This window comes from Corvus moneduloides, chromosome 26 (genome assembly GCF_009650955.1).
Source record: "Corvus moneduloides isolate bCorMon1 chromosome 26, bCorMon1.pri, whole genome shotgun sequence".
In the NCBI taxonomy this organism is placed as follows: Eukaryota; Metazoa; Chordata; class Aves; order Passeriformes; family Corvidae; genus Corvus; species Corvus moneduloides.
The window spans coordinates 3,211,305-3,236,350 of NC_045501.1; the positions used below are offsets into that span (position 1 = coordinate 3,211,305).

Below are 25,046 nucleotides of genomic sequence, written 5' to 3' on the forward strand. Positions count from 1 at the left end.
GGCCGCCCGCGCCATTTTCTGTGTCCCCGCCCCGGGCGGCCGTCTGAGCGGCCAGGACCCGGCGGCGCGTGCGCGCGCGGGGTGTCACGCGGGCGGCGGGCGCGCGCGGCATTGGCGGGTGCGCGGCGTGAGGTCATTTCCGGTGTGGGCCCGGGGAAGCGGAGCGGCCCCGCGACCGGACCCGCCATGGCCTCGCTGCTCAAGGTGGACCCGGAGGTGAAGCTCAAGGTGCGCCCACCCCGCTACTCGCCCTGCCCCGCCTGGCCTCGCCTGGCCTGGCCCGGCCCGGCCCGGCCGCCACCTCCGCCCCGCCGGCCCGCTCCGAGCTGGGTTGGTGCCGGCCCGGGGCGGGGCGGGCTTGGGGCCGCCCCACGGTGCCTCCCGGCCGTTCCGCCCTGGCCGCCGAGCGCGGCCCCCCCGCCCCGACGAGCCCCCGGTGTCCCCACCCTCGCCCGGCCCTGCACCGCCGGGGGGGGGGGGGGGGCGGGAAGCGGCCGGCGCTGTCCCGTGGCCGAGTCGTGCCCCGGCGGAGCGTGGCCGCTGGCCCGGGGCGGCCCGGCGGATCCTCCACCCCGGCGCGAGGCACGCGGGTTCCAGTTCCCCGCAGCGCCCGGAGTCCGGGGCGGGCGGACAGAGCCGCTCCCGGCGCCCCCAGGCAGCTCCCGCTCGGTATTCGCAGACTCCTCCCGTTCTCCGCCTTTCCCGGGAGAGCGGGAGCTGGGCTGGGAGGGTCATGCGGCTGCCGGGCTCGGTGCGCGGCCTCCCCGGGCCCCGCTGGTCAAGAGCGACCCTGACCTGTCCCTGTTTCACTCTGCAGGTTGACTCCTTCAGGGAGCGGATCACGAGTGAGGTGAGTCGAGCAGGAAAGAGGTTTTTGGCCATGTCTTTCTGACAGACTGGATTGCCGGCTGAGCCTGCCCTGGAAGCTTAGCAACACCTGGGCATCAGTCACCCACTGCAACGAGGTTCTAGAGCCTCGTGGCTCTCTTCTCACCCGGGCATTGTTTGGTCTTGGCAGCAGGAAGAACTTGCATTCTCTCTGTTTCCTGCTCGTGGGCAGATGATTTCCCTGATGTTCCTGCCTGCTGGTGGGAGCCGTGTGGCCTTAGTTTCACATCGCTGTTTGTTCTTTCTTTCTCAGGCTGAAGACCTCGTAGCAAACTTTTTTCCAAAGAAGCTGTTAGAGCTCGATGGGTTCCTTAAGGTAGGGTGTGCCTTGTGCTCTGTGTCCTTTTCCATTTTCAGCTGCGTGTTGAAAGGGATGTGGCAGGTCTCCTCACAGCTGCTTTATGTGCATGTCACCTTGTTGCAGAGACACGAGGCAGCAGCTAGTGGCTCACATGCACTGCAGTGCTGTTGGCTCTGGAGGGGGTGCTGCATTTTGCGGTTTTCTTTATGTGATCTCTCACATTTGTCTTTCTACATGTTCCCCAGTGGGCTGTCCCTGGCAGTCCTGGGGTTTCACGCAGACACCAATAGCTGACCGTGGCTCCTGGGTGGGGGGGTCACAGCCTATTGCTAGGCCTTTTGTTTTCGTTCATCCTAATTTTACAGTTGGACAAGAGGGAGGTCTGAATCTTTTGTCTTCTCACGGTGTTTGGTGTGGCAGAATTTGTTAGTTCGTAATTAAATAAGAAATTTGCTTTATTTTCCAGGAACCCATCCTGAACATTCATGATCTTACTCAGATCCATTCGGACATGAACCTCCCAGTGCCTGACCCAATTCTTCTCACCAACAGCCATGATGGACTGGATGGGGTAAGGTTACTCTCTTGGCTGTGATCCCAGCTTCTATTAAAACTGCATGGTTTGCTCTGTGCTGGGGTAGGATGTTCTTATTTAACAACAGGCCTTGGCCCAGAGGCTTTTAGAGATTGATCTCTTGAGCCTGGGAAGTCTGCTGGAGGTAACACTGCTCTGCAGTCCTTCTTGGGCTTTAAGGAAGAGTGCTTAGAAACCACGAACATGGCAGGGCTCTAAGTTTTCCTTTTTTCCTTTGCAACACCTTTACAGCTTACGACTAGTTTGTGAGTAAAACATTTTGTATATTTTAGCCAAATATGAAAAAGAGGAAGCTGGAAGACCACGAAGAGACCTTTCAGGGTAAGAATCCCCAAGCCCCTTGTATTGCTGCCTGCCCCCTGAACTGCTGCACTGAGCCTTGGGGATGCAAATCATGTGAGCCCCACTTGCCCTGCCCTGACAGCAGCTGCTGCTCATACAGGCCAGAGCCTGACCTACAGATGTCTTGATGTGGAGGAGTCAGGTTCCAGCTCTTAGAAGCATAATTAGTACTTCTCTGACAGACATAACTAGTACTTGGCTTGAACTTGGCCTCCTGACAGAGGCAGCTGATCTCCTGGTGGCTCTGTGCAGTTCCGCTCTTTGTCTGGAAGAAGATTCCAGGCTTTGGATTAAGCTGAGACAGAAACTTCTTGTACATGTGCACCAGGAAAACCCTTTGTGCTCAGCCTCAGCATCCACGAGCTCTTCAGTCTCATCCTGCTCTGTGTTTTCTCTTTTCCTTCCCTTGTGGTAACTGCTGTTATCCCATGTCCCGTTTCCCCTTCCCTACAGGTAGCCATAGCCTGGCTCAGTCCCTTTCTGGCCTTTGTGGGAGATGAGGCTCAGGTGACCCCTCGGTCCGACTGTGGCGCGGCCGTTCCCGCGAGTCGCTCATGCTGGGGTTTGTCTCTGCTGCAGGTACCAAAGTGTTTGTGATGCCCAATGGGATGCTGAAGAGCAACCAGCAGCTGGTGGACATCATCGAGAAAGTGAAACCAGAAATTAGGCTGCTCATTGAGAAGTGCAATACGGTGGGTGTGAGCCTGGAGTAAGGGGAGGTAGCAGGGTGGTTTTACTCCTGGAGAGGGGACGCTCTGAAAGGAGCGGGTCCCTCTGTGCTGTAGATGAGGAAAAGCAGGGCTTTGCCCTGTCTGACAGTGGCTGGGAGGCAGGTGAAACCCTTGGGGAACTCCTTTGTTCACCTGAAGGAGAAGGATGTCGGTTCTCAGGCCTCATGAGGCTTTGCTTTGCCCTTCTTTTGCACAGGCACGGACTCCTGCCAAGAGCTCCTTTGGCATGGTGAGGAGGGCTTCCCATGGGAAGCTGGGCCTCTGCTGGCTTGCATGGCATCCCAGGCATGTGGGAAGTGATCTTGGTAGTGTTATAGGTACATAAGGGACCTGCAGCCAGCGGTGTGGCAAAGGCAGGGTCCTGGGAGGCTTTTACTGACATTGCTGAGAGCAGTCTTTGCACAGGTGTTGGCATTGGTCAGCATTGTGATCTCTCTACTGCAGGTCAAAATGTGGGTGCAGCTTCTCATTCCCAGGATAGAGGATGGGAACAACTTCGGTGTTTCTATTCAGGTGAGGCACTGCTCTGTGGTCCAGGGACTTGGATCTCTGGGGTTCCTCTGAATCTTTCAGTTCATGGTGTCCAGCAGCTGCAGTCATGGGGTTGGTTTAGGTTTTAAAACCCAAACCTGAGCTTGATGTGGTGCTGCTGAGACATTGTTTTCCGAGCCCTGAAGGCCAGCTGCAGCCTCCTGGAGCTAATAGCTTCCTTGTCTTCCTTGCAGGAAGAAACAGTTGCTGAGCTTCGGACTGTGGAGAGCGAGGCAGCATCTTACCTGGACCAGATTTCTAGGTAAGCATGCAAGAACAGACTTCATTTTTGGGATCTCCTTGGAAAAGGAATGTGTTTGGGAAAGGTCCCCCAGCTGCTGTGACAGGGCAGCTTGGACCTGAAAACAATCCTGGTGCTGTTTATCTGAGCTTTAGTCTCTCCCTTTCCCTGCCAGATACTATATTACAAGAGCAAAGTTGGTTTCCAAAATAGCCAAGTACCCTCATGTGGTAAGTCACCGGGGACATGGAGATTTGCATGTTTATGCTGCTGCTTTTTGGGACTCTTTGAGCTGCTTTGTCACCATCTTTTTTGAGCTGAGGGTCCTGGGGGAAGAGGAGGGGGGATTATACAAGGATTGAGGGCAGCAAGCTGCAGTGGGGGGTTCCTTTGTGGAGGGCAGGACCCTCCCTGAGAGTGTGGGAGGCTGAGCTGAGCTGAGCTGGTCCACTGAGCCGCGTCTGCTCTCGGCAGGAGGACTATCGCCGCACCGTGACGGAGATCGACGAGAAGGAGTACATTAGTCTGCGCCTCATCATTTCAGAGCTGAGAAATCAATATGTAAGTGGAAACACAGAGCTCACACTGGCTCCTCGTGCAGCAGTGGAGAGCCCTTGTGATCCTGCTGCTGCTTGTCTCCCCTTTCCCCCCGAGCACGTCCACTCCTGGCAGGAAGCCTGCCTGCTTCCCGCTTTTGCTCCAGCAGGACGAGCCAACTGTTGCTTCTCCACCATCTCCTAGAGATGCAGATGTTTCCAGCAGTGTTAACAGGGCCCTAGCGCAAAATATTCTTGCCCCCTCTGTGGGAATCTGATCCTAAGCTCTTCATACAGTACGAGCCAATCCTAGGGTTTCTGAATAAATGTTTTTGGTATTACATGTACTGGCTGAAGGAAGCCCTTACCTTAACCAGGTGTGTGGTTGAGGGGGGTGCCAAGGAGAGTGGTGCTGCTGTGGTAACCAGTGCTTATGGTGAAAGCTGGATGGCTTCCTGTCTGAGTCCTGTTCTTCGTTTTTGCAGGTCACTTTGCATGACATGATCCTTAAAAACATTGAGAAGATCAAGAGGCCTCGGAGCAGCAATGCTGAGACCCTCTATTAAGTGTCAACGTTTGAACTTGAGAACTGTTCAGTCAACTAAAGACCGTCATTGCCTTGGTTTGTTACGTGACTATCGAGATGGGAAACTGGCTGGAAATAGTATTGCATTCTTAGTTAAACTCTAAAGAAATTCTTGCCTAGTTCTGTGATTGGTTTTGTTCAGGTCTCAGGAGCTCTCCCTCTTCCTCTAGTCACTGGTAGTAGAGGCCATGCTGCATTGGACGCCCCAGAGGCTGCTGCAGCCAGGCAGGGACATTCCTTCATGCCTTGCTTCCTACCTGAGTGGGAACACTATAGACCAAGCCCTTGTCCTGTCCCATCTCTTGTCTGGTGGCTGCACTGGGGTCTCTGGGAGCAGGGCAGACAGCCCAGCACGACGGCAGGCCCGGCAGTGCCACAGCAGGGAAGCTCTGTCCCCGCTGCTGGCTGTGGCCAGGCCCCTCTGCCACCAGCTCTGCACTGACCAGGGACCCTGCCCCTTGGCAGCTGTGCTCTGATGCCACTGAGCCATCTGCACTCCCTTTCTTGCTCTCTTCTGGCTCAGCAGAGCCTGCCCCATAGGTCTCTGCCTCACCAGTTCTGTCTGGATCGGTGCAGAGCAAATGCTTGGAACTAGAGCTGGTGCTGTCCTGGCTGTCATGAGCTCAGGTGGCTTCTGCCATTTGACTAGAGCCACTTTCTTGGCTAAAACCAATGTTCTTTCACATACGTCCCGGTTGCCCCTTCAGCATGAGTTGCTTTTGCCTGGGCTGAGGGAAGGGACGGGCTGGAGATCTGATGCTAAAGTCCTAAAATATCTCTGCATGTGATCAGACTGAGCCCCCCTGTCCCTGGCAGTGCTCCCCGGTGCCTGGGCAGAGCAGACCGGCTGCCACAGCTGGCTGCCACAGCTGGTGCTTGACGGTGAGGGTGGCTGATACCCACCTGGTACCTTGCAGACCTTGCAGTCTTTCCCCTGCAAAGGGCACGCTCCCGTGCCTCGTGACTCCTCTAAGCTGCCAGAACATTTCGTGGTCCATTACAAACCCCTTTGGAAATGACTGGTTGTATTGCGTCAGTTTTTGTGTGTGGCAAGTGGGCCCATAACGCTGCAGGCTTCAAAATTTTCTTATTTATAGTATTTCTACTTAAGTCCCTAATCAGGGAACGTTAAATCATTTGTTTCAGGAACTCGCTGTTTCGCAGGTCTCGCTGTTACACCTGTATATTCTTATTGTGCAGTAGCCTTAAGAGTTGTGTTAATCTCATTGTAACAACAGTGACAAATGGAATGAACTTTCTTCCCTTATTTTTTTTACTTTGTTTTTAGTTTTTTGGGTTTTTTTCTGCTTCCACATCTAAGAGCCATGTTGTCTCTTGCTGGTTTCCCAGGGATTTGCCCAGAGTGCGGCGGGCTGCTGGCCCTTGCTATAGACTCTTCTGTTGTTGTTTGTAGTAAGTCAACTCTTAGTCTTCCCGCTAATAAATATTCAGTAACAAACCAACTGCGTTGAGCTGCTGTCTGGGAGCAGCACTTCCCCTTGTGTTTCTTTGTATTGATTCCTTTCAATTTGTTCAGCTTTCTTTGCCAGATGAACGTATGTAAACTTTTACCATGTCAAGAAATTAAAATAAGGTACTTGGAATTCTTTCAAGGCCGCCCCCTGTGTGTGATGCTGGGCTCTTAGGCCATGCAGTTTTAGTGTCCAGTTCTGGTTCTGCCTTTCTCACGTTCAGTTGCTCCTTCCCTTCATTCTCCTCATTCCTCTTTTTGACTGTGTTATAAACTAGCCTGCTGTGTAGGTTGTTTCTGTTCCTTCAGCATGCCTCACATTGGGCATGACTTTGCCCGTGGGCTTGGGTTTGGTGGAATTTGTCCCATCTCAGCCAAGAAGTGGGACTTGGGCCATCCCAGTTCAAACAGATAAGGGGACGTTGCATGGTGTTTCTCTGAGCCTGCAGTTGCTCCAGGGTTTCTCTGCCAGGCAGGTTCTTCTGGGCAGGTGTCTCTGGGCTGTCCTGGATGCAGCACCCAGTATCTCTGTGGGGCACAGAGTCTGTTGCTCCTGGCTGCTGCATGTGTGTGGTACCCAAGGAGAGGCAGCTGCCCTGCTGTCCCCAGCCACAGTGCCCTTTGCTCTTCTGGGGATCATCCTGTTCCTGCCTTTCCCCCATGCCGCAGCACAGAGGCCTCCCGAGGAGCACTTGAGGCTTTCCTGAGTGTCCTGCCCCCAGCTGCAGGGCTGCAGCCCCCATGAGCCAGCCCCTGGTGCAGGGTTCGGTGCCTGCTTGGGGTTGTGCCTGTCCTGGCCACGGTGCTGCTAGGCAGGGTCTGTGACTGGCCCTGGGAGCAGCCGCTGCAGACCGGGGCTCCCAGCTGTGGCACCTCCGGCTGCCCAGGAACAGGAGCAGCCACTTGTGCAGGGAAGTTCCTGTGGTGTGGGAAAGCCCTGCAGGTGCTTGACCCGTGCAGGGAAGGGGCAGTGAGCTGCAAACAGGTCTCAGGGCCAAGGTGGCTGGAGCAGAGCCCAAAGGAAGGACTTGCTGGCAGGACTTGATGTGGTGCAGCATGAGGGGCTCCTCCTCACTGCAGTCAAACAAACTGAACTCCCAGGGAGTCAGCGCCAGCAGTCCCGTGGAAGGATGGAGCATCCAGGACAATTGTCTTGGCAGGTGCTGGCAGGGAGTAGGGTTCATCCGTGGGAGCAGGGGAGGGTTTGTTGTTGTCTGTGATCCCAGTGAGTCTGGCAGCAGTCACAGTGTGCAGTCAGGGCTCCGCTTCGCCGGTCCTTGAGACATCCCAGCTTCAATGCGAGGCAGGAGGATAATGGCTCAGCAGTTGTGTGCAGCCACAGGCGCTGCCGGCAGCGCAGCTGGCATGGAGGAAGGGTCAGGCAGGTTCCACTGTTGTGCTTTGCATAAGCTGACCCCATGAGGTGAGGCACTGGGAGTGGGAGCTTTCTGAAGTCTGAGCTCTGGTTTGGGGCTCGCTCAAGCCTTGCCAGTGTCGGAAGTGTTGGCAGGGGTTTTCTGTGCTGTGCCCTTTCCCCAGCTGTCGCAGTTGCTGTCTCAGAGTTTCCCCAAGCCAAAACCTGTCTGTGTCTGGTTTGGGTTTCAGTAAATTTCAGATGCTATTTTTTGCCACCTCTACCTTTCTGTGTGCGTGAAAAACAGCACTCCCATCTCCCTTTGTTCGGGGAACGTGGGCAATTCAGCAAATAAAAGATGGGCAGTGCCTAAAAGCAACCACGTAGCCAAAATAAAACATGGGTAGGATGTGAATTCTCCATATGGGATGTGGGTCAGTGATGGGCTGATCTCGCTGGGGAACTGGCATGTGGGAAGCAGTACGTGCACTGAGCAGGTCATAAACAAGTTATGCTGCTGTTATGGAGACGTGCAATTTCTCTAATTCTAGGTTAGCTTTAGGCTGTTGCAGGCTCCTTTTGGAGAGGGTGCACAAGCAGTTCCATGGTGTGCATGGCCCCCAAAGATCCCTCATTGCTTTTCATCAGGCAGTTATTGACGCAGGTTCTGGCTGTGCAGGCTTAGTTAATTACTCTGCTTCCTGAAATTCCTGCTGCAAGATGAAGGTGGATTTAGGGCTATTTTGTTTATTCTGAAACAGAGCTCTAAACCAGAGCTGGAAAAGTCCAGCAGAAGCAGACAGTACTAAAAAATCCAGTATCAGACGTGGCTTCCATGGGACAGGCTCTGCAGTGGAGCAGAGGCAGTGCAGAAAGCTGCCATCCTTATCCAGCAGCCCTGGGGTGTTTGCTGTGGTTGGTTTGTCGTGGGGCTGTCAGTACAGATTAGGGTTTCTCTTTCTTTCCAAGCCCCCAACATGCAGAGAACCAGGAGTGTTCCCACACTCTATTTTCGGATCTCTCCCAGCCCAGCTGCAGGGTTGAGTTGTGATTTGTGGGGCAGGAAGGCCTGTGGAGTTTTCTTAAACTACTGCTGTGCTGCTTGGAAAAGGCCCTTCTGTAATTGCAGCCTGTGCCGTGGCTTTGAGGGCCTCAGGATGCAAACCCGAGAGGCAAAATCAAACCTGAATGATCTGCTCTTTGTGTACTTCTTAAAGGAAAGGTCCACACGAGCTTTGTGGAGGTTCTGCTGTGTGCTCCACACCTGACCCAGGGCAGCAGTGCTTCTGCTCTGTGCTCCTAGTGAAATGGGCACCATGTTCCAAGCCTACACCAAAAGGGAATTTTTCTTTCAAGCCTAACCCCAGGTAATCCTCGAAGCCTCACTGACTTCATGGGTTGAAAGACTGACTTGGAAATGAGCGCTGCTTTGCCTGATTTGGGGTTGCTCAGAGGTGTTCAATTCTGCCACTGTGAGCTGATGAGAGCAGGTACTTCAGCACAGCTCTGTTCTTTTCTGTCCTGTCCCTGCCCATTGCTGTGTCCGTGCTGCAGTGAGCCCCTTTGCTGGCACTGTGACTACATGAAGCAAGTGCTGTGGCTCTGAGGCTCTCCTGGCGTGGCAGCTGGTGAGGCAGAGCCCTGTGTGCTGGCACAGAGAGCGTGTCTCTGGCCTCACAGCTGCAGCCTGTCCTGAAGAAGGCTGACGCTGCCAGTGGTGGTGAGGATAATGGAGTGTGACCCACGACAACGTGGCCTTCTGCCTCCCAGCCTGGTGACTGGCATGGCCAGAGGACCACAGAGGGGCTATCCCCCAGGTAGGATCTGCCACAGAGGAAGAACCAGAGGCTGGTGGGAGCTGTCTCCCATCAGGAAACTGACAGGAGGAAGAGAAGACGAGGGTGAGGTGAGGTGAGGCTGGCAGCAGGAGTGGAAATATTGGGTTGAATCTCCAGCCCTGGTTCTCTTGGATGCCGTGACCTACTCAGCACCAGCTCCGGGACTGTAGCCAAGGTGGTGCGAGCATCTGCTGCGTGGCAAGATGGAACACCAAGTCCTTCTGGCTGCCTTGTTCTGCCAGTGCCTTCAAACAGCGCTGTGAGGCCAGCAGGGACTGTCTTTGGGGTGGCAGAGGGCAGCTGTGGCTGCCCAGCCTGGGCACTCTGGCTGGGCAGCACTGATAGCAGGCACTGCCCTCAGCTGCTGCTGGGTGCACGTTCAGGATCTCTCTGTCTTTGAGGGAACCTCTTGGGAGCTGCACCTCAGTTTATCTGTGAATTGGAGGGAGAGACAAGGGCTGGATGATCCTGTGACAGTACAGTGCTGGGGATTAATTGGCTCAGAGCTGTTCTAAGGTGCAAACTAAGAGCTGGTTGTTCACAGCACATTGGGGCCTGATTCTCCTCCTGAACTACATCTCCATGCCTGCCAAAGTTTTTCTACTGCTACACAGAAGGATGTGTTTTCAGCAGAGGCTTCCATGTGGAAGATTTAAAAAAATTAAATAAAAAGTAACTCCAAGCTTGGAATGGTGCTGCCAGGGAGAATGTTTACAAGGAAGCAGCCTGATAAACAAGGAAAATCGGTGAGTTGTAAAGAGGTGAAATTGTACAGTGTGGCAACAATTCCCAGCTTGTCAGAGCCTCACAGTGGTCACAGCCACCTCAGGCTGACTGCAGGATCTCCGTTTTTACAGGCAGCCTCAGGAAGCCAGGCTGGACTGAAAAAGTAACAGAATTATGTGGAACTTGTCTGAGTCACTGACCCTACATCTCCACAAGTTCTTTCAGGGCACTGCCGTGAAGGAGGACCAGAGGAGGCTGCAGCTGAGACGAGATCTGCCCTTTCTGGTCACCAAGGATTTCAGATCTCCTCCCCTAGCCTCTCCCAGTCTTTTGTACTTTCTGCGTTAATCCATCCAGTGCAGCATACACTGACAGAGGCAGGAGCTGGAAAGCCTGCTTTGAAAGCCTCTGAATGCTGCTGGACCAGCTGGAGGCATGAACCTGAAAACCGTGCTCATCCTCCTTGGTCTGGCATTAGCCACAATATTCGCTTTGGTCTGCGTGTTGCTGACCAGAGGAAGGAGCCCCAGAAGCTGCCAGCACCTGCACCCGGAGCAGGAGGACATGGAGGATGGCCAGAGCCTGGTCTTTGCTGACCTGACACCTGAGGAGATGTCCCAGGTGGTGCGGTACCTGCAGGGAAAGCTCGGGGTGCCGCTGGTTGAGGCCTCGCGTGCCAAACCCTCGGACAACTGCATCGCCTCCGTGGATCTGCAGGTCCCCGCCAAGGCAGAGGTGCTGCGGTTCCTGGACGCAGGGGGGGCTCGTCCCGCCCGGGAGGCGCTGGCTGTGCTGTACTTTGGGAACCAGGCAGACCCCAACATCACCGAGTACGTGGTGGGGCCGCTGCCGACGCCAGTGTACCACCGAGACGTGACGGTGCAGAAGTACGGGGGGAAGGTGCCCTACCACCGCAGACCGACACTGGCTGTTGAGTACAAGCAGATTGGAGGGTTTTTAAAGAGCCAAGTGTTCCCCTCAGCTCCAGCTTTCATGCAACAAGTAATGGAGTACGATGGAGCCAATCTTGCAGTCGTGACAGCTGCTCCCCGGGGATTCCAGTCTGGAGATCGGGTCACCTGGTTCGTCCTGTTTCAGAACGTGAGTGGATTCTTTGTGCACCCGGTGGGGCTGGAGGTGCTGGTGGACCACAGCAGCCTGGACATCTCGCAGTGGGCGGTGAGCAGGGTCTTCTACAATGGGCAGTACTACAGGGACATGGTTCATCTGGAGAGTGCCTATGTGCAGGGTCGTATCAGCGTGGAGAAGGTGAGGAAGGCACCGTGGGATGGGGACTTCTCGTCCATGAAGCCTCGGGCGCCTGCGGCCGCGCTGTTCCCAGTGCAGTACGAGCCGCAGGGTCCCCGCTACAGCGTCAGGAACAACCACGTCCTCTTCCAGGCCTGGAGCTTTGCCTTTGGGATGAGCGTGAGCACGGGCCTGCGGCTGTTTGACATCCGACACAAGGGGGAGAGGGTTGCCTATGAAATCAGCGTGCAAGAGGCGCTGTCAGTGTACGGCTCCAACTGCCCGGGAGGGATGTCCACGCGCTACATGGACGGCAGCTTTGGCCTGGGGCGCTACACCTCCCCCTTGGTGCGAGGGGTCGACTGCCCGTACCTGGCCACCTACGTGGACACACACTCTCTGTCTGAGAGCCTGAGGCCCAGGAAGGGGAAAGCTTCGCTCTGCATCTTTGAGCAGAACCTGGGCTCCCCTCTGAGGCGCCACTACTCCAACTTGCAGTCGCTCTACTACGGGGGGCTGGTCAACTCCGCTCTGGTCGTTCGGTCCATTGCCACTGTGGGCAACTATGACTACGTGTGGGACTTCATCTTCTACCAGAACGGGGCCATGGAGGGCAAGGTGCAGGCCACGGGGTACCCAAGCTCATCCTTTCTTCATGGGGATGGCCTGAGATACGGCAATAGGCTTTGGGAGCACACACTGGGTACCATACACACCCATTTTGTCAACTATAAGGTGGACTTGGACGTGGGAGGTAGGTCTGGATCTTCTTTCAATGCCTTCCATTGTACTGATAAACCCCCGAGCTTTGAGGTTTGCCTCCTTGTCCATACAGTCCCTAATAAGTGACATCAGAACTCTGCTTCTTTAATCTCCTAACCTCTTATTTCACTGCAAAAATGTTTTTCGATATGTAAAACAGTCTGTCAAGGTCATGGAGTGGAAAGCACTCAATGGGAATTTCTGGGAGCTCTGTGTTCAGCTCAGGGAAAGTATGAAAGGTAGCAGCTGAAAAATGTTTGTGTTTCCTTGAGGCCTCACGTCTGGCACGGTGTGTGTTGCCATAGGCATGGGCGGGCAGACAGGGAGTTGGCCCTGTCTGAGCGCAGACAGTGTGAGCCTGCTTTCGCAGCGCCCGGTGCTGTTCCTGGCATTCCATCTCCCTTGGGAAAATCCTCTTCGTGTCTCACTGCCCCACGTAAAGCAGGGCAGCTGTCCTGGTGCTCCGTGGGGCTGAGCCCCTGCAGCTCTATCCCCTTCTTCTCTTGCGGAAACACTCGAGCCTTGGATCCCAAGTCTTGGGCTGCGAAGCTGCTACAGCGACCCGGTGAGTTCCCCTGCTCCCATGTGCAGGCACAGGCTGGCAGTGGATGTCTGCACAGGGTTATTTGAGCCCAGGAGCAGCCCCTTGCTCACAGTGAAGTGCTGGCAGCCACCCCTGAGAGTGCAGCGATGCTCAGCCTCAGGGGCACCTCTGCTCCCCCACAGAAGGCTGTTGCAGTACCTGCAGTCCGGGAACAGTGGGGACACGGCATCTGTTATTGAAAACCACTTCTGGGAAAGGCAGAGGGAAAATGTTTTACATCTGCACAGGACCAAAGAGGTCGCTGGTGGGCAGTGGCTACATCTGAACCAGCCCAAAGAGAAAAGCAGCCCCAGGGATCCAGGCTGTCTCCTGGATTGTGGAAAGTAACCTCAGAACTATGTTGGTCAAGCTGCAGATAACTCCAGAGCAAGCATTCAGTCCCTGCTCACGCCCTCCTGTGTACCTGCCTGTGATGCAGGGGTTTGTATGGCCTGGAAAGGTGCTGCTGCTGTTGTTACGGTCAAAATCGGGGCTGATGCTGGTTCCTTCCTGAAAGCAAGGCTCGAGAACGTGCTAAAATACAGTTCCTGTGTGGGGGCAAGGTCCTTTTCTGTGACTTCGATGTCCCTCAGTGCCCCTCTCTGGTTACAGACCCTGAGCCCTGACTGCTGCAAAACGCTCTGGCGTAGAGTTGTGTAAATCTCAGACTTGTTCCCTGTGGTGAGAGGGGAGCTGTGTTCCAGGCAAGAGGGCTTGGGGCCATGCAGGGAGCTTGGGAAGTTCCTGCAGGAGCCCTACCTTCCAGCGCTGGGAGGGCACAGCTGTGTCACAGCTAAAGTGGGTCATGCCCCACACAGGTTCTTGGATCCTGATCTGAGGCTGTGGGCCTTGCAGGGAAAAAGGGCAATTATTGCCTAGTTGGAAGTGAGAATGAAAACATAATTCCTAAATTAACACAAATGCAGATGGGGTAAATTGCTGCAGTGCTGTGGTGGTTCTGGCCCCTCCTGCCTGTGCCTCAGACTCTCCTCAGCAGGAGGGTGTTTAGTGGACCCTGATCTCCAAAAAGGCATCCTCGCTGTCGGTGGTGTGTCACTGCCTTGCATGGGGCCAGGTGCCATGGGGGAGCCTTGCAGGAGCTGATGGCCACGCTGGAGCAGCCCCTTCACACCATTTCTGTCCGTGGTAGCTCTTGTGCAAAGATCTCGTCTGCTGGAATGGGACTGGGATGATTCAGCAAGTGCTGCCTTTTCTCACCAGAGAGCTGCCTCTGGTCTGCCCACAGCCAGAGCCAGGCTGGAGCTGCCAGGTCCCTTCCTTCAGGGCTGGGAAGGACATGGAGGCAACAGAGAATGGTGACAGGAAGAACTGGCATGTGGAGGTGCTGGGAGCCAGCGGGTCTCGGGCTGTGCCAGCACAGACCAACCCTTCAGGGGAGTGGGGCTGGTCCAGGGGCACTGGGTGCAGAAGGACCAGGCCGGCTGAGCCTTCCCCCGCGGCATCACCATGCTCCCACAGGAGATGGGGCATCCTGGGACACACTGAAAGAAGCAAAGGCCCCTAGGCTGGATGAGACTGGGGCTCTTTGTGGTGTCACCCTGCAGCGGAGAAACCCATCAGTAGCTTGGTGAGTGAGCCAGGCACTGGCTCCCTGGCTGGCTCCTTTGGTGCATCTGGGGTGGGGAGGAAACAAGCCAAACTGGCTGGGACCTGGGATCTCCTCTCGGAGCCCCACGGGAGCTACAGGTTCCCTCCCCACCTCACAAGCGTCGCCATTACGCCCACAGTTGCAAATGAATAAAGACCTTGGTCTGCAGGTGAGGGACGTGCTCTGGATTCTTCAGCCGAACTGCATGTGCTGTCACTGCACTCGGAGTGATGAACCCCAAACTTCCCTACGTTCTCCTGGTCGGAGCTGCAGTGATAATCTTCATTCTCTCCTGCATGCTGCTGAGCAGGGGTAGGCAATCGCCCAGCTGTGAATCCCAGCCCAGTGTTGTGGAGAAGACAGGATCCATGAGCCAGAGCCTGGTCTTTGCTGACCTGACACCTGAGGAGATGTCCCAGGTGGTGCGGTACCTGCAGGGAAAGCTCGGGGTGCCGCTGGTTGAGGCCTCGCGTGCCAAACCCTCGGACAACTGCATCGCCTCCGTGGATCTGCAGGTCCCCGCCAAGGCAGAGGTGCTGCGGTTCCTGGACGCAGGGGGGGCTCGTCCCGCCCGGGAGGCGCTGGCTGTGCTGTACTTTGGGAACCAGGCAGACCCCAACATCACCGAGTACGTGGTGGGGCCGCTGCCGACGCCAGTGTACCACCGAGACGTGACGGTGCAGAAGTACGGGGGGAAGGTGCCCTACCACCGCAGACCAATGCTGGGCAGCGAGTACAAGCAGCTGGGAGTGTTCTTGGAGACGGTGGCATTTGCTGCAGCACCGACCTTCCTCAAAGAAGTCTTTGAGTATGACAGAACCAATGTGGCATTTCAGACCACAGTCCCTCATGGATTCCAGTCTGGAGATCGGGTCACCTGGTTCGTCCTGTTTCAGAACGTGAGTGGATTCTTTGTGCACCCGGTGGGGCTGGAGGTGCTGGTGGACCACAGCAGCCTGGACATCTCGCAGTGGGCGGTGAGCAGGGTCTTCTACAATGGGCAGTACTACAGGGACATGGTTCATCTGGAGAGTGCCTATGTGCAGGGTCGTATCAGCGTGGAGAAGGTGAGGAAGGCACCGTGGGATGGGGACTTCTCGTCCATGAAGCCTCGGGCGCCTGCGGCCGCGCTGTTCCCAGTGCAGTACGAGCCGCAGGGTCCCCGCTACAGCGTCAGGAACAACCACGTCCTCTTCCAGGCCTGGAGCTTTGCCTTTGGGATGAGCGTGAGCACGGGCCTGCGGCTGTTTGACATCCGACACAAGGGGGAGAGGGTTGCCTATGAAATCAGCGTGCAAGAGGCGCTGTCAGTGTACGGCTCCAACTGCCCGGGAGGGATGTCCACGCGCTACATGGACGGCAGCTTTGGCCTGGGGCGCTACACCTCCCCCTTGGTGCGAGGGGTCGACTGCCCGTACCTGGCCACCTACGTGGACACACACTCTCTGTCTGAGAGCCTGAGGCCCAGGAAGGGGAAAGCTTCGCTCTGCATCTTTGAGCAGAACCTGGGCTCCCCTCTGAGGCGCCACTACTCCAACTTGCAGTCGCTCTACTACGGGGGGCTGGTCAACTCCGCTCTGGTCGTTCGGTCCATTGCCACTGTGGGCAACTATGACTACGTGTGGGACTTCATCTTCTACCAGAACGGGGCCATGGAGGGCAAGGTGCAGGCCACGGGGTACCCAAGCTCATCCTTTCTTCATGGGGATGGCCTGAGATACGGCAATAGGCTTTGGGAGCACACACTGGGTACCATACACACCCATTTTGTCAACTATAAGGTGGACTTGGATGTGGGAGGTAGGTCTGGCTCTTGTCTCTCCATTTCAAAAAGTACTCTCCAAGTACTTTCAGACTCAAAAAACGTGACTTTTTTGGTGGTTATACAGATTTTCCTTTCCACTTGTCAGGCAGGGTGGTGTGCTAGCAGTGGGGGGTGGCATAACTGCAGGAAGAAGGAAAAGGCAGATGAAATCACACTGTCAGTGTTAATACTGGCAGGGGAGGTGTGGGGTAAGAAGTTCTGTTCATGCAAGAAAAAGAAAGAAAATTAGCTCAGTGCTGCTAGCTGTGCATGGATCTTTTTCTGTGGGGCTCCAACCTTCATACATGGCCACAGCTTCAGCTCTGAAATGGCTTTTATGAAAAAAATGTAAAAGGAGGAGAACACAGAGGGGGGTCATGGTGGGACGGGCAGGAGGAGCTGAGCAATAGCTCCTCTGCCAGACCTGCAGAGGCACTGGCCATCAAATGCTCTCGGCAGCCCTTTGCCACCCTGTCCCTGAATTGATTTGCTCCCATGCCCCTCCTGTTGCTCCTATCCTTGGGCCCACGTCTCTTTGTGGCAGGACCTGAACAGCACAACACTGCTTTTGTGTGTGATGTGCAAATGTGTTCATCACCTGGGCTGCTCCAGGTGCCTCCACTGTGCAGGATGAGCTGATGAACAGTAACAAGGCTCTAGTTAACTAGATTACGCTTGTAGGGGAAGCAAACCTGTTCCTCTGCCCTGGGGTGAGGCTCATCCCTTGTCCCCTCTTGTCTTTCACAGAGTCTGCCACAGAGTGGTGTTGCCTGGCTCAGACAAGTGTCCAGCCATGGATTAAGACACAAGTGCTGTTGTCGTGGCATGGCATGTGGAGCTGCAGAGCAGCAACTGCTCTTGGACAGGGTCGTTGCTCAGAGCACAGGGTGCAGGGAGGGAGAACAGGGAGAGCGGGCACTCTGATGTCCTTGGGGAACAGGGGACCGTGGGGACTCACCTCAGTGACTTTGTTTTGGCTTCGCAGGGGTGAAAAACTCCCTCGTGGCCCATGACATGGCATTTGAGATGACACGGGCTCCCTGGAGCCCAGAGCAGCAGATAGAGCGGCCACGACTCACCAAGAAAGTCCTGGACACGGAAGACCAGGCTGCCTTCCGACTCCAGTCAAAGATGCCCAGATACATCTACTTCGCAGCCAACAGCAAAAACAAGTGGGGCCACCAGCGTGGCTACAGGATCCAGATCACCAGTTTTGCAGGGGACCACATCCCCGAAGCCAGTTCCATGGAGAGGGCCATCAGCTGGGCAAGGTCAGGCTGTTCTGGCTGGGATGGCAGGTTCTCAGAGACCCTCTCAGCCCTGCCAGCTGGGAAGGCATTGCTGGATGTCCCTTGATGGGAGGCACAGGGAAACATTCTTCTGGGGTTGCTCCATTAACTCTGCCCTGCCTCAGGGGCTGCTCCCATCTCTTTTCTTGTCCTCAGGTACCAGCTGGCTGTCACCCGGAGGAAGGAGGAGGAGCCCACCAGCACCAGCATCTACAACCAGAATGACCCCTGGACACCCACTGTCACCTTTGCTGACTTCATCAACAACGAGACCATCACCAACGAGGTAAGCCAGGGTCCCCTGGGCTGGGATGTAACACCCAGCCCCAGGCTCAACGGGAGCCCCAGGGCTGCCTCAGGAGTGGAGTGACTCCAGCATCACCCGTGGGACAATGGGCCCAGCTGTGAGAGCAGCAGCCCAGGGGAAAGAGGGAAGTGGGTTTGAGCATCCCCTTCTCTGTGTGTCTGCTCGGTGCTTTGGTCAGAGAACACAGATCAGAGTGTGCAGAGCAGAAGCTTGTTTCTCCCTGTGGAGAAATGCTGGCAAAACGTCATGAAGATCTTTGTGAGGCCTTGGAGGTCAAGGCAAGGGCCCTTCCACTGGGTGGATGTCTGCAGCCGTGGCTGTGGCAGGTCTTTGGGGAAGGGAGGAGTTCTTTCCCAGAAGAAGGGAGCTTGGCGTGGGAACACGGCTTGCTGGTGCCCATGGGGGTCCCCCTCCTTCTCTCCTGCCACTCCCCACGGCCCCATGTGTATTTTGGTCACTGCTGCTGCAGCTTCTGGAGTAACCCTGGGCTTGTGGCTCTTCCCTGCCTAGGACCTGGTTGCCTGGATAACTGCTGGCTTCCTTCACATTCCACACTCTGAGGATATTCCCAACACTGTGACCGTGGGAAACTCGGTCGGTTTTCTCCTGAGACCCTACAACTACTATGACCTGGACCCCTCTATATACTCCCACGATGGTGTGTTTTTCACCAGCCAGCAGGACTTTACAGCATGTGAAATCAACCCTCTTGCCTGCTTGCCCAAAACTGCCTCTTGTTTGCCAAACTTCCCCCCATTCACCTATGATGGTTTTCGAAATATGAGCAGGCTTTAATGCTACAGGACGGTGTGAGGAGATGTGGTCAGAGACACCAGGCTGACCGTTCTGTCTCCGATTTTCAGCTTTTTAGTGAAGTTGTCTCAATTTCCAGTTGTCCGGTGACTTCACATTTTATCATTGCTTTTGAAATAGTGCTCTTGAAAAGGGAAGTGTGATTTTCCTAGCGTGATACCAGATGGAAGTCTATGTTATCTGTTAATTCCTGAATCTGAGTCTGTCACTAGAGGAAAGTGAGGAGAAAATCCTGTTCCTCTGCTGTAGAAGCAAGTGCTGTGTAGTGCATATCTCAGGTCAAAATAATGAAAATGGTGCTGGTCCAATGCTCTCAAGTGTCTCGTTCTTACAACCTACAGCAGCGTCTCCTGGGGGGTGATGCTGGTCTCTGCCACGTTTCTTGTGCCCACAAACCAGCCCAGCAGTGTGGCTCTGGGTGCTCATCAGGGCACAGGGATGTCCAGCTGGAGGGACAGGCTGGGGCACGCGCCAGGGCTCAGGGGCAGGGACTGAGGTGGGCACTGGCACCGAGCCCTGTGGCTGTTGGGGGGAGGCTGGGTCATGGCCAGGACTGTGTGGGTTGTGGCTCTCAGGCCCTCGGTGCTGGGCACAAGGGTGGGATCCAGACAGGACCTTGCAGGAAGGGGTCTCGTGGCTGCTGGTGATGCAGCATGGCCAGAGCCACTGCCTGTTTGCCAGGATGCTGGTTGGGCTCTGGCACCCTTGTTCCCCTCCTCGCAGCCCCATCTGTGCTAGGATGTAGCTCAGGATCAGCGGGCACCATTGCAGGGTGACAAAGAGCTGTCCCCTCCCTCCTGGCTGCAGGACCATGGTGACATGGGCAGCAGCAGTCAATGCTGCTGGTGATGGCAGGGCTGTGCCAGGATGGGGCAGTGGTGCTGTGTTCAGCACAGCTCTGCGCAGGGAAGGCTCATCTCTACAGCCACTGCTGCCAGCATCTGTGGGGTTAAGAGAAGGAGGAGCAGGGAGGTGTGCTTATTCCCCCTAGATGACTGGATCCATCCTCTCTAAGCTCTGCAGTGTAGGATCTGGGACCAGAGGGGAAGCACAGATGTACAAACATTGAGTTTACTTTAAATTATGACCCTCTAGGGAAGCAGAACAAAGTTGCCTTTTATGGTTCCCAGCAAACCCTGGCAATGTGTGAGAACGTCCCCTCACGCCCTCCCTGCGAGTTCCTCTGGGCTGTTCCCTGCTGCGAAAACGGGAGAAAAATAAACCCAACCCAACCCAGCCCCTTGTTCTAGTGAGTCTCTGGGAGAATTCCGCAGCTGGAAACGTGTCCTGCCAGACTGCAGGAGCACTCGGTGCCCCAGCAGGCATGAGCCTGAAAACCGTGCTCATCCTCCTTGGTCTGGCATTAGCCACAATATTCGCTTTGGTCTGCGTGTTGCTGACCAGAGGAAGGAGCCCCAGAAGCTGCCAGCACCTGCACCCGGAGCAGGAGGACATGGAGGATGGCCAGAGCCTGGTCTTTGCTGACCTGACACCTGAGGAGATGTCCCAGGTGGTGCGGTACCTGCAGGGAAAGCTCGGGGTGCCGCTGGTTGAGGCCTCGCGTGCCAAACCCTCGGACAACTGCATCGCCTCCGTGGATCTGCAGGTCCCCGCCAAGGCAGAGGTGCTGCGGTTCCTGGACGCAGGGGGGGCTCGTCCCGCCCGGGAGGCGCTGGCTGTGCTGTACTTTGGGAACCAGGCAGACCCCAACATCACCGAGTACGTGGTGGGGCCGCTGCCGATGCCAGTGTACCACCGAGACGTGACGGTGCAGAAGTACGGGGGGAAGGTGCCCTACCACCGCAGACCCGTTACCGGCAAGGAGTACATGGATATCAACACCCTCATTCAGAGGGAGCTGAAAAAGGCTCCGCGCTTCCTGGCTGCGTGCTGTGAGTCTGATGGGACCAACCTGGTCATCCTCACCACAGCCCCACGGGGCTTTAAGTCCGGTGACCGCATGACCTGGTTTGTCCTTTTCCACAACGTGGCTGGCACCGGTTACTACCTGTCTCCGGTGGGGCTGGAGGTGCTGGTGGACCATGGGGACCTCCAGGTCTCCCGTTGGCAGCTGCACAAAGTCTTCTACAATGGCCAGTACTTTGCCAGCACAGGGGATCTGGAACAGGGGTTTGTGGCCGGTGTGCTGGAGGTCGTCAGACTCAAGCAGCCCCAGGCTGATGCAGTGCTGGGCTCAATGAGGCCCCGGCGCCCGCCTGAGTCCCCAGGTCCACTGCAGTTTGAGCCCCAGGGTCCCCGCTACAGCATCAGGGACAATCGCATCACCTTCCAGGGCTGGAGCATCGCCTTCGGCATGAACCCCAACACCGGCCCGCGCCTCTTTGACATCAGGTACCGTGGGGAGAGGATTGTCTACGAGCTGAGTCTCCAGGAAGCATTAGCCCTGTACGGCTCCAACTGCCCTGGGGGCATGTCCACCCGCTACCTCGACGGGAGCTTTGGCATTGGCAGGTTTGCCTATGAGCTGGTCCAGGGCCTCGACTGCCCCTACACAGCGACCTACGTGGACCGGCACTACCTGGCAGAGACAGATACTCCCAAAACCAACCAAAACTCACTCTGCATTTTTGAGCATGACTCTGCCCTCCCTCTGAGGCGCCACTTCTCCGACTCGCAGTCCTTCTACTATGGCGGGCTGCGGAAAAACACGCTGGTCATCCGTACCATCTCCACGCTCATTAACTACGACTACATCTGGGACTTCATGTTCCATGGCAGCGGGGCTGTGGAGGTTCGGGTGCATGCCACTGGCTACATCAGCTCCTCCTTCTTCCATGGCCAAGGCACTGACTATGGCAACAGGGTTGGGCCCCACACGCTGGGGACGATGCACCTCCACCACATCCACTACAAGGTGGACCTGGATGTTGATGGTAGGTCTGGCCACCTTTGTGCATGGCTGTGGTTTACTGTGGCCTGAGGCTCTTCCTGGGGTGCAGGGCTCGAGAGGGTTTTCTCTTCTGCTTCACAGGGCAGCTGAATTCCCTGGAGACCCAGGACATGGAGTACGAGTTTGTCAAAGATCCCTGGAGCACACAGAACACCATTGAGCGGCCATACCTCCGCAGGGCAAGGCTGGAGAAGGAGGATGAGGCAGCATTCCCACTCAATGCCCCTATGCCCCGCTACCTCTCCTTTGTCGGCCCCAACCCCAACAAGTGGGGGCACCCACGCAGCTACCGGGTCCAGATCATCAGCTTCGCTGGGAAGCACCTGCCCACCAACAGCTCCATGGAACCGTCCATCAGCTGGGGCAGGTGGGTGCCAGGGCTGGGGAGCGTGTGGCCTCAGCTGCTTCTGCTCCTGGCGGAGGGAGACCCTCACCTCTGGGTAGGCCGGCACCAGGCTGCAGGGAAGGGTTAAACAGCAAACATGCATAGCTTTTGGCTCTGAAATTTCCTTGAAGTGTTGCTCAATAACATCTGCTCCTGGTAGTTCACAGGCAGGAATCTGACCTCACGTCAGACTAATTTAGAGCAACCCCATGTGTTTTTCCCTTTGAGGGGAAGTAGGCTGCAGGACAAATTCCTAGGGGAAGCACTGGCATCGCCAGGTTGTGATATCTTCCCAAGAGGACAGAACGTCTTTTGGAGAATGCTTGGGATAAGCACGGTCCAGTCTCAGTGCCAGGGTGAGCTGATGGAGCTCATGCTGGGGAAGCCTGTGTGGGGGAGAAGTAGCTGTGGCTTGAGGAAGCGCATCAGGTGTTGAGTGGCAGCATTTGTGCCTGGATCCATTCATGTTTCACAGCAATGCTGGAAAAGCCACGGGGGGATCCCCCTCAAGCTCGAAGATGCTGGGGCTGTTGCCCTGCTGGCCCTTTCCCTCCCCACTCCAGGGCAGACCAGGGATGCATCCAGCCCCAGTTTGCCAGTGCACCCTGGCTGGCAATGCCACGGCTGCCCTGCCCTGTGCTGGCGTGGATAAGCCCCTCTGACCCCTGTGCTGCCAGGTACCAGCTGGCCGTCACCCGGAGGAAGGAGGAGGAGCCCAGCAGCACCAGCATCTACAACCAGAATGACCCCTGGACTCCCACTGTCGCCTTTGCTGACTTCATCAACAACGAGACCATCACCGGCCAGGTAAGCTGGGATGGAGAGAAGCTGAGCCTTGTGGGGGCTCCTGCCCTGCCCAGAGGCTTCACCCATTCCAGAGCCAGACTGAGCAGCTGCTGGGCTGGCAGAGTCCTGCTCAGCCTGACAGATGCCTCATTCCTCTTCTCCCCAGGACTTGGTTGCCTGGATCACTGTGGGGTTCCTGCACGTCCCTCATGCTGAAGATGTCCCCAACACGGTGACCGTGGGGAACGGTGTCGGCTTTTTCCTGAGGCCCTACAACTACTTCAACGAGGACCCCTCAGTGGATTCATCTGACAGTGTCTACTTCAGCAGTGAACAGGACACGGGGGCGTGTGGGACCAATCCCCTCGCCTGCCTGTCCTCTGCTGCTGCCTGTGCCCCCCACCTGCCCCCCTTCCACTTTGGGGGCTTCCTCAACCTCAGCCTGGCCCCGCCGCTCGGCAGGCTCTGATGGGCCAGGGGCTGCTGCTGGCTGTCGGGTGGGTGCTCAGAGGGGCTCTGTCCCACACCAGGGTGTTGCATGCTCAGGGTGTTGCATGCTCAGGGTCAGGTTTTCAGAGAAGCTCAGTTCTCATTTCAGCACTGCTAAAGGAGGATACAAAGCCTCTGAAAAACAGCCTTTGGCAGTGACTTTTTTTATTTCATCCAGGATGTCACCCTGTGCACTGTGGGGTGCCCGCAGCCACTCCCCTCCTCTGGAATGGGGCTCTCACCACCTTCCCAACGTCGGTGCACACAGGGTGACAGTGCTGGCCGAGGTTGTCCATAGTACAAAGCTGCAGCTGCCCTTGGAGCTGTGGTCCACCCGAGGTTTTGCCCACAGTGGCAGGAGTGAGTGGTGTGGCGCTGCTGTGGAGCTGCCACAGGACGCCCCAAGCATCCTCCCCAGCCACGCAGCCATTGCAGCATCAAGGCCACCGGGCCCAGGCACCGCCAAGCTCTGGCCGCTGCTGCAGTGCCAAGTCTGCAGATGGAGACGGTGCACTGGGCTAGCCAGGAGGCTGCTGGAGGAGCCCACAGCTGGGCCTCCGGATGGGCAGTCCCCGGGCTGGGCTGTCCCGTGTCCGCCCTTCCCAATAAACAGGCACTCGAGTGCTTTTCCTGGACAAACTCGCGTAGCTCATGGGTGCTGCTGTGGCTCTGGTGGCCGGGGCCAGACCCCGGCATGGCTGATGCGGTGGGAGCTGATGGCCTGTAAGGGATGGCCCTGGCTCAGCTCTGCGGGGGTCCAAGGGATGTGGGGCCACCTCAGTGCCCGGCACAATGCCTGGCATGGAGCAAACAAGGGAGTTAATGTTTAACAGTTGTTCTGAGCTGTGTTAATCAGTCCTGGGCTTGGCTGCTGCCCAGCGTGCTCAGCCCCCCTGTGTGGGGACCCTCCTTCTACACCCCCAGCTGCACATGCAGCTCTGGGCTGCAGGATCCCACAGCCCACAGAGCCCATCCTCCCTGTGCCCGGCTGGGATGGGGACACCAAGAAGCTTGGTGAGGCCAGTGCCATCCCTGGCACACGGCTGCAGGTGCTAAGCACTCACCAAGGTGTCCCTGGGGGCATGGTGGGTATCCATCCCCTCTGACCCCTTGCTGTAGTGGATGGGTTTGTCCAGAACCATGGTGTGAGGGGCTCGAGAAGCCCTAATGGCTGTGGCGTGTCCCCCTGGGAGCCAGCTCAGCTTGCTGCAGCACAGGGGAGTGGGGGTGGGAGGAGGGGGCAAATAAGGCCACGGCTCAGTGTGAGGCTGCAGTGGTCCCTGGGTGCCCTGGGGTGACAGCAGGGGCTGTGCCCAGAGGCTTCTCTCAGGCCTTGTGCGAGAGGAAGGTTGTGGCCAGCCAGTGCCCTGCCCACGGCCACGTGCCCACGTGTGTGTGGTGCCGCCTGGACTCTGCTCGTGTGCTGATGCAGTGACCAGAACACTGCCACAGCCCAGCCTGCACCTTGAGGCCATCTGGGAACATTCTGGACCAAACACTGGCACCTGCCATAGCTGCATCTGGAACCTTGGGAATCACGGGGACACCCAGAGCCAGCTGCTGTCACTGCAGTCACACGGCTCCTGAGCTGCCAGCTGGTCCTGGGCTCGGTGTGCACAGACCCAGGGCAGAAATCAGGCTCCCCCAGCCTGGCCCCATTCCTTGCCTGGGAAAGCCAGCCAGCCACTTTACAGAGCACATCCCCAGCCATGCTGCTGCCAGGGCTGTTTGGTGCAGGGGATGAGCTGGACCCCAAGCAATTGTCAGACTGGCCAGGATGCAGAACCCTGCAGTGCCCAGGCAGCTCCATCTGCCCTGCCCTGCCCCAGGTCCACACAGTGACTTTGGGGCCAGGGATTTATCCACAGGGCAGGGATGGAGTGACACTGGGACCGTGTGGACCCTGGCAGCTCTGGCACA

General features: G+C 56.6%; 2 protein-coding genes across 5 annotated transcripts; both read left to right on the forward strand.

Moving 5' to 3' along the window:
• The first annotated feature begins 118 nt into the window (after positions 1-118).
• Positions 119-6,355, forward strand: PSME3 (proteasome activator subunit 3). The gene is made up of 11 exons (XM_032134534.1): positions 119-228; positions 818-850; positions 1,142-1,204; positions 1,656-1,760; positions 2,057-2,105; positions 2,706-2,818; positions 3,302-3,370; positions 3,583-3,650; positions 3,805-3,859; positions 4,104-4,190; positions 4,651-6,355. The coding sequence occupies exons 1-11, from the start codon at positions 187-189 to the stop codon at positions 4,729-4,731; spliced, it is 765 nt and encodes a 254-aa protein (XP_031990425.1). The 5' UTR covers positions 119-186; the 3' UTR covers positions 4,732-6,355.
• Positions 6,356-6,466: 111 nt separating this feature from the next.
• LOC116456012 (membrane primary amine oxidase-like) lies at positions 6,467-23,765 on the forward strand. Of its 4 annotated transcripts, XM_032134493.1 has the most exons (5): positions 12,173-15,040; positions 20,345-21,449; positions 21,548-21,833; positions 22,529-22,658; positions 22,804-23,765. In XM_032134493.1, the coding sequence occupies exons 1-5, from the start codon at positions 14,573-14,575 to the stop codon at positions 23,104-23,106; spliced, it is 2,292 nt and encodes a 763-aa protein (XP_031990384.1). In that variant the 5' UTR covers positions 12,173-14,572; the 3' UTR covers positions 23,107-23,765. The 4 variants fall into 4 exon arrangements, with proteins under 4 accessions (XP_031990387.1, XP_031990386.1, XP_031990384.1 ...); XM_032134496.1 differs by lacking the exons at positions 12,173-15,040; positions 20,345-21,449; positions 21,548-21,833; positions 22,529-22,658; positions 22,804-23,765 and adding exons at positions 6,467-12,142; positions 17,132-17,417; positions 17,592-17,721; positions 18,253-18,866; XM_032134495.1 differs by lacking the exons at positions 20,345-21,449; positions 21,548-21,833; positions 22,529-22,658; positions 22,804-23,765 and adding exons at positions 17,132-17,417; positions 17,592-17,721; positions 18,253-18,866 and having other exon boundaries at positions 12,165-16,142.
• Positions 23,766-25,046: the final 1,281 nt, after the last annotated feature.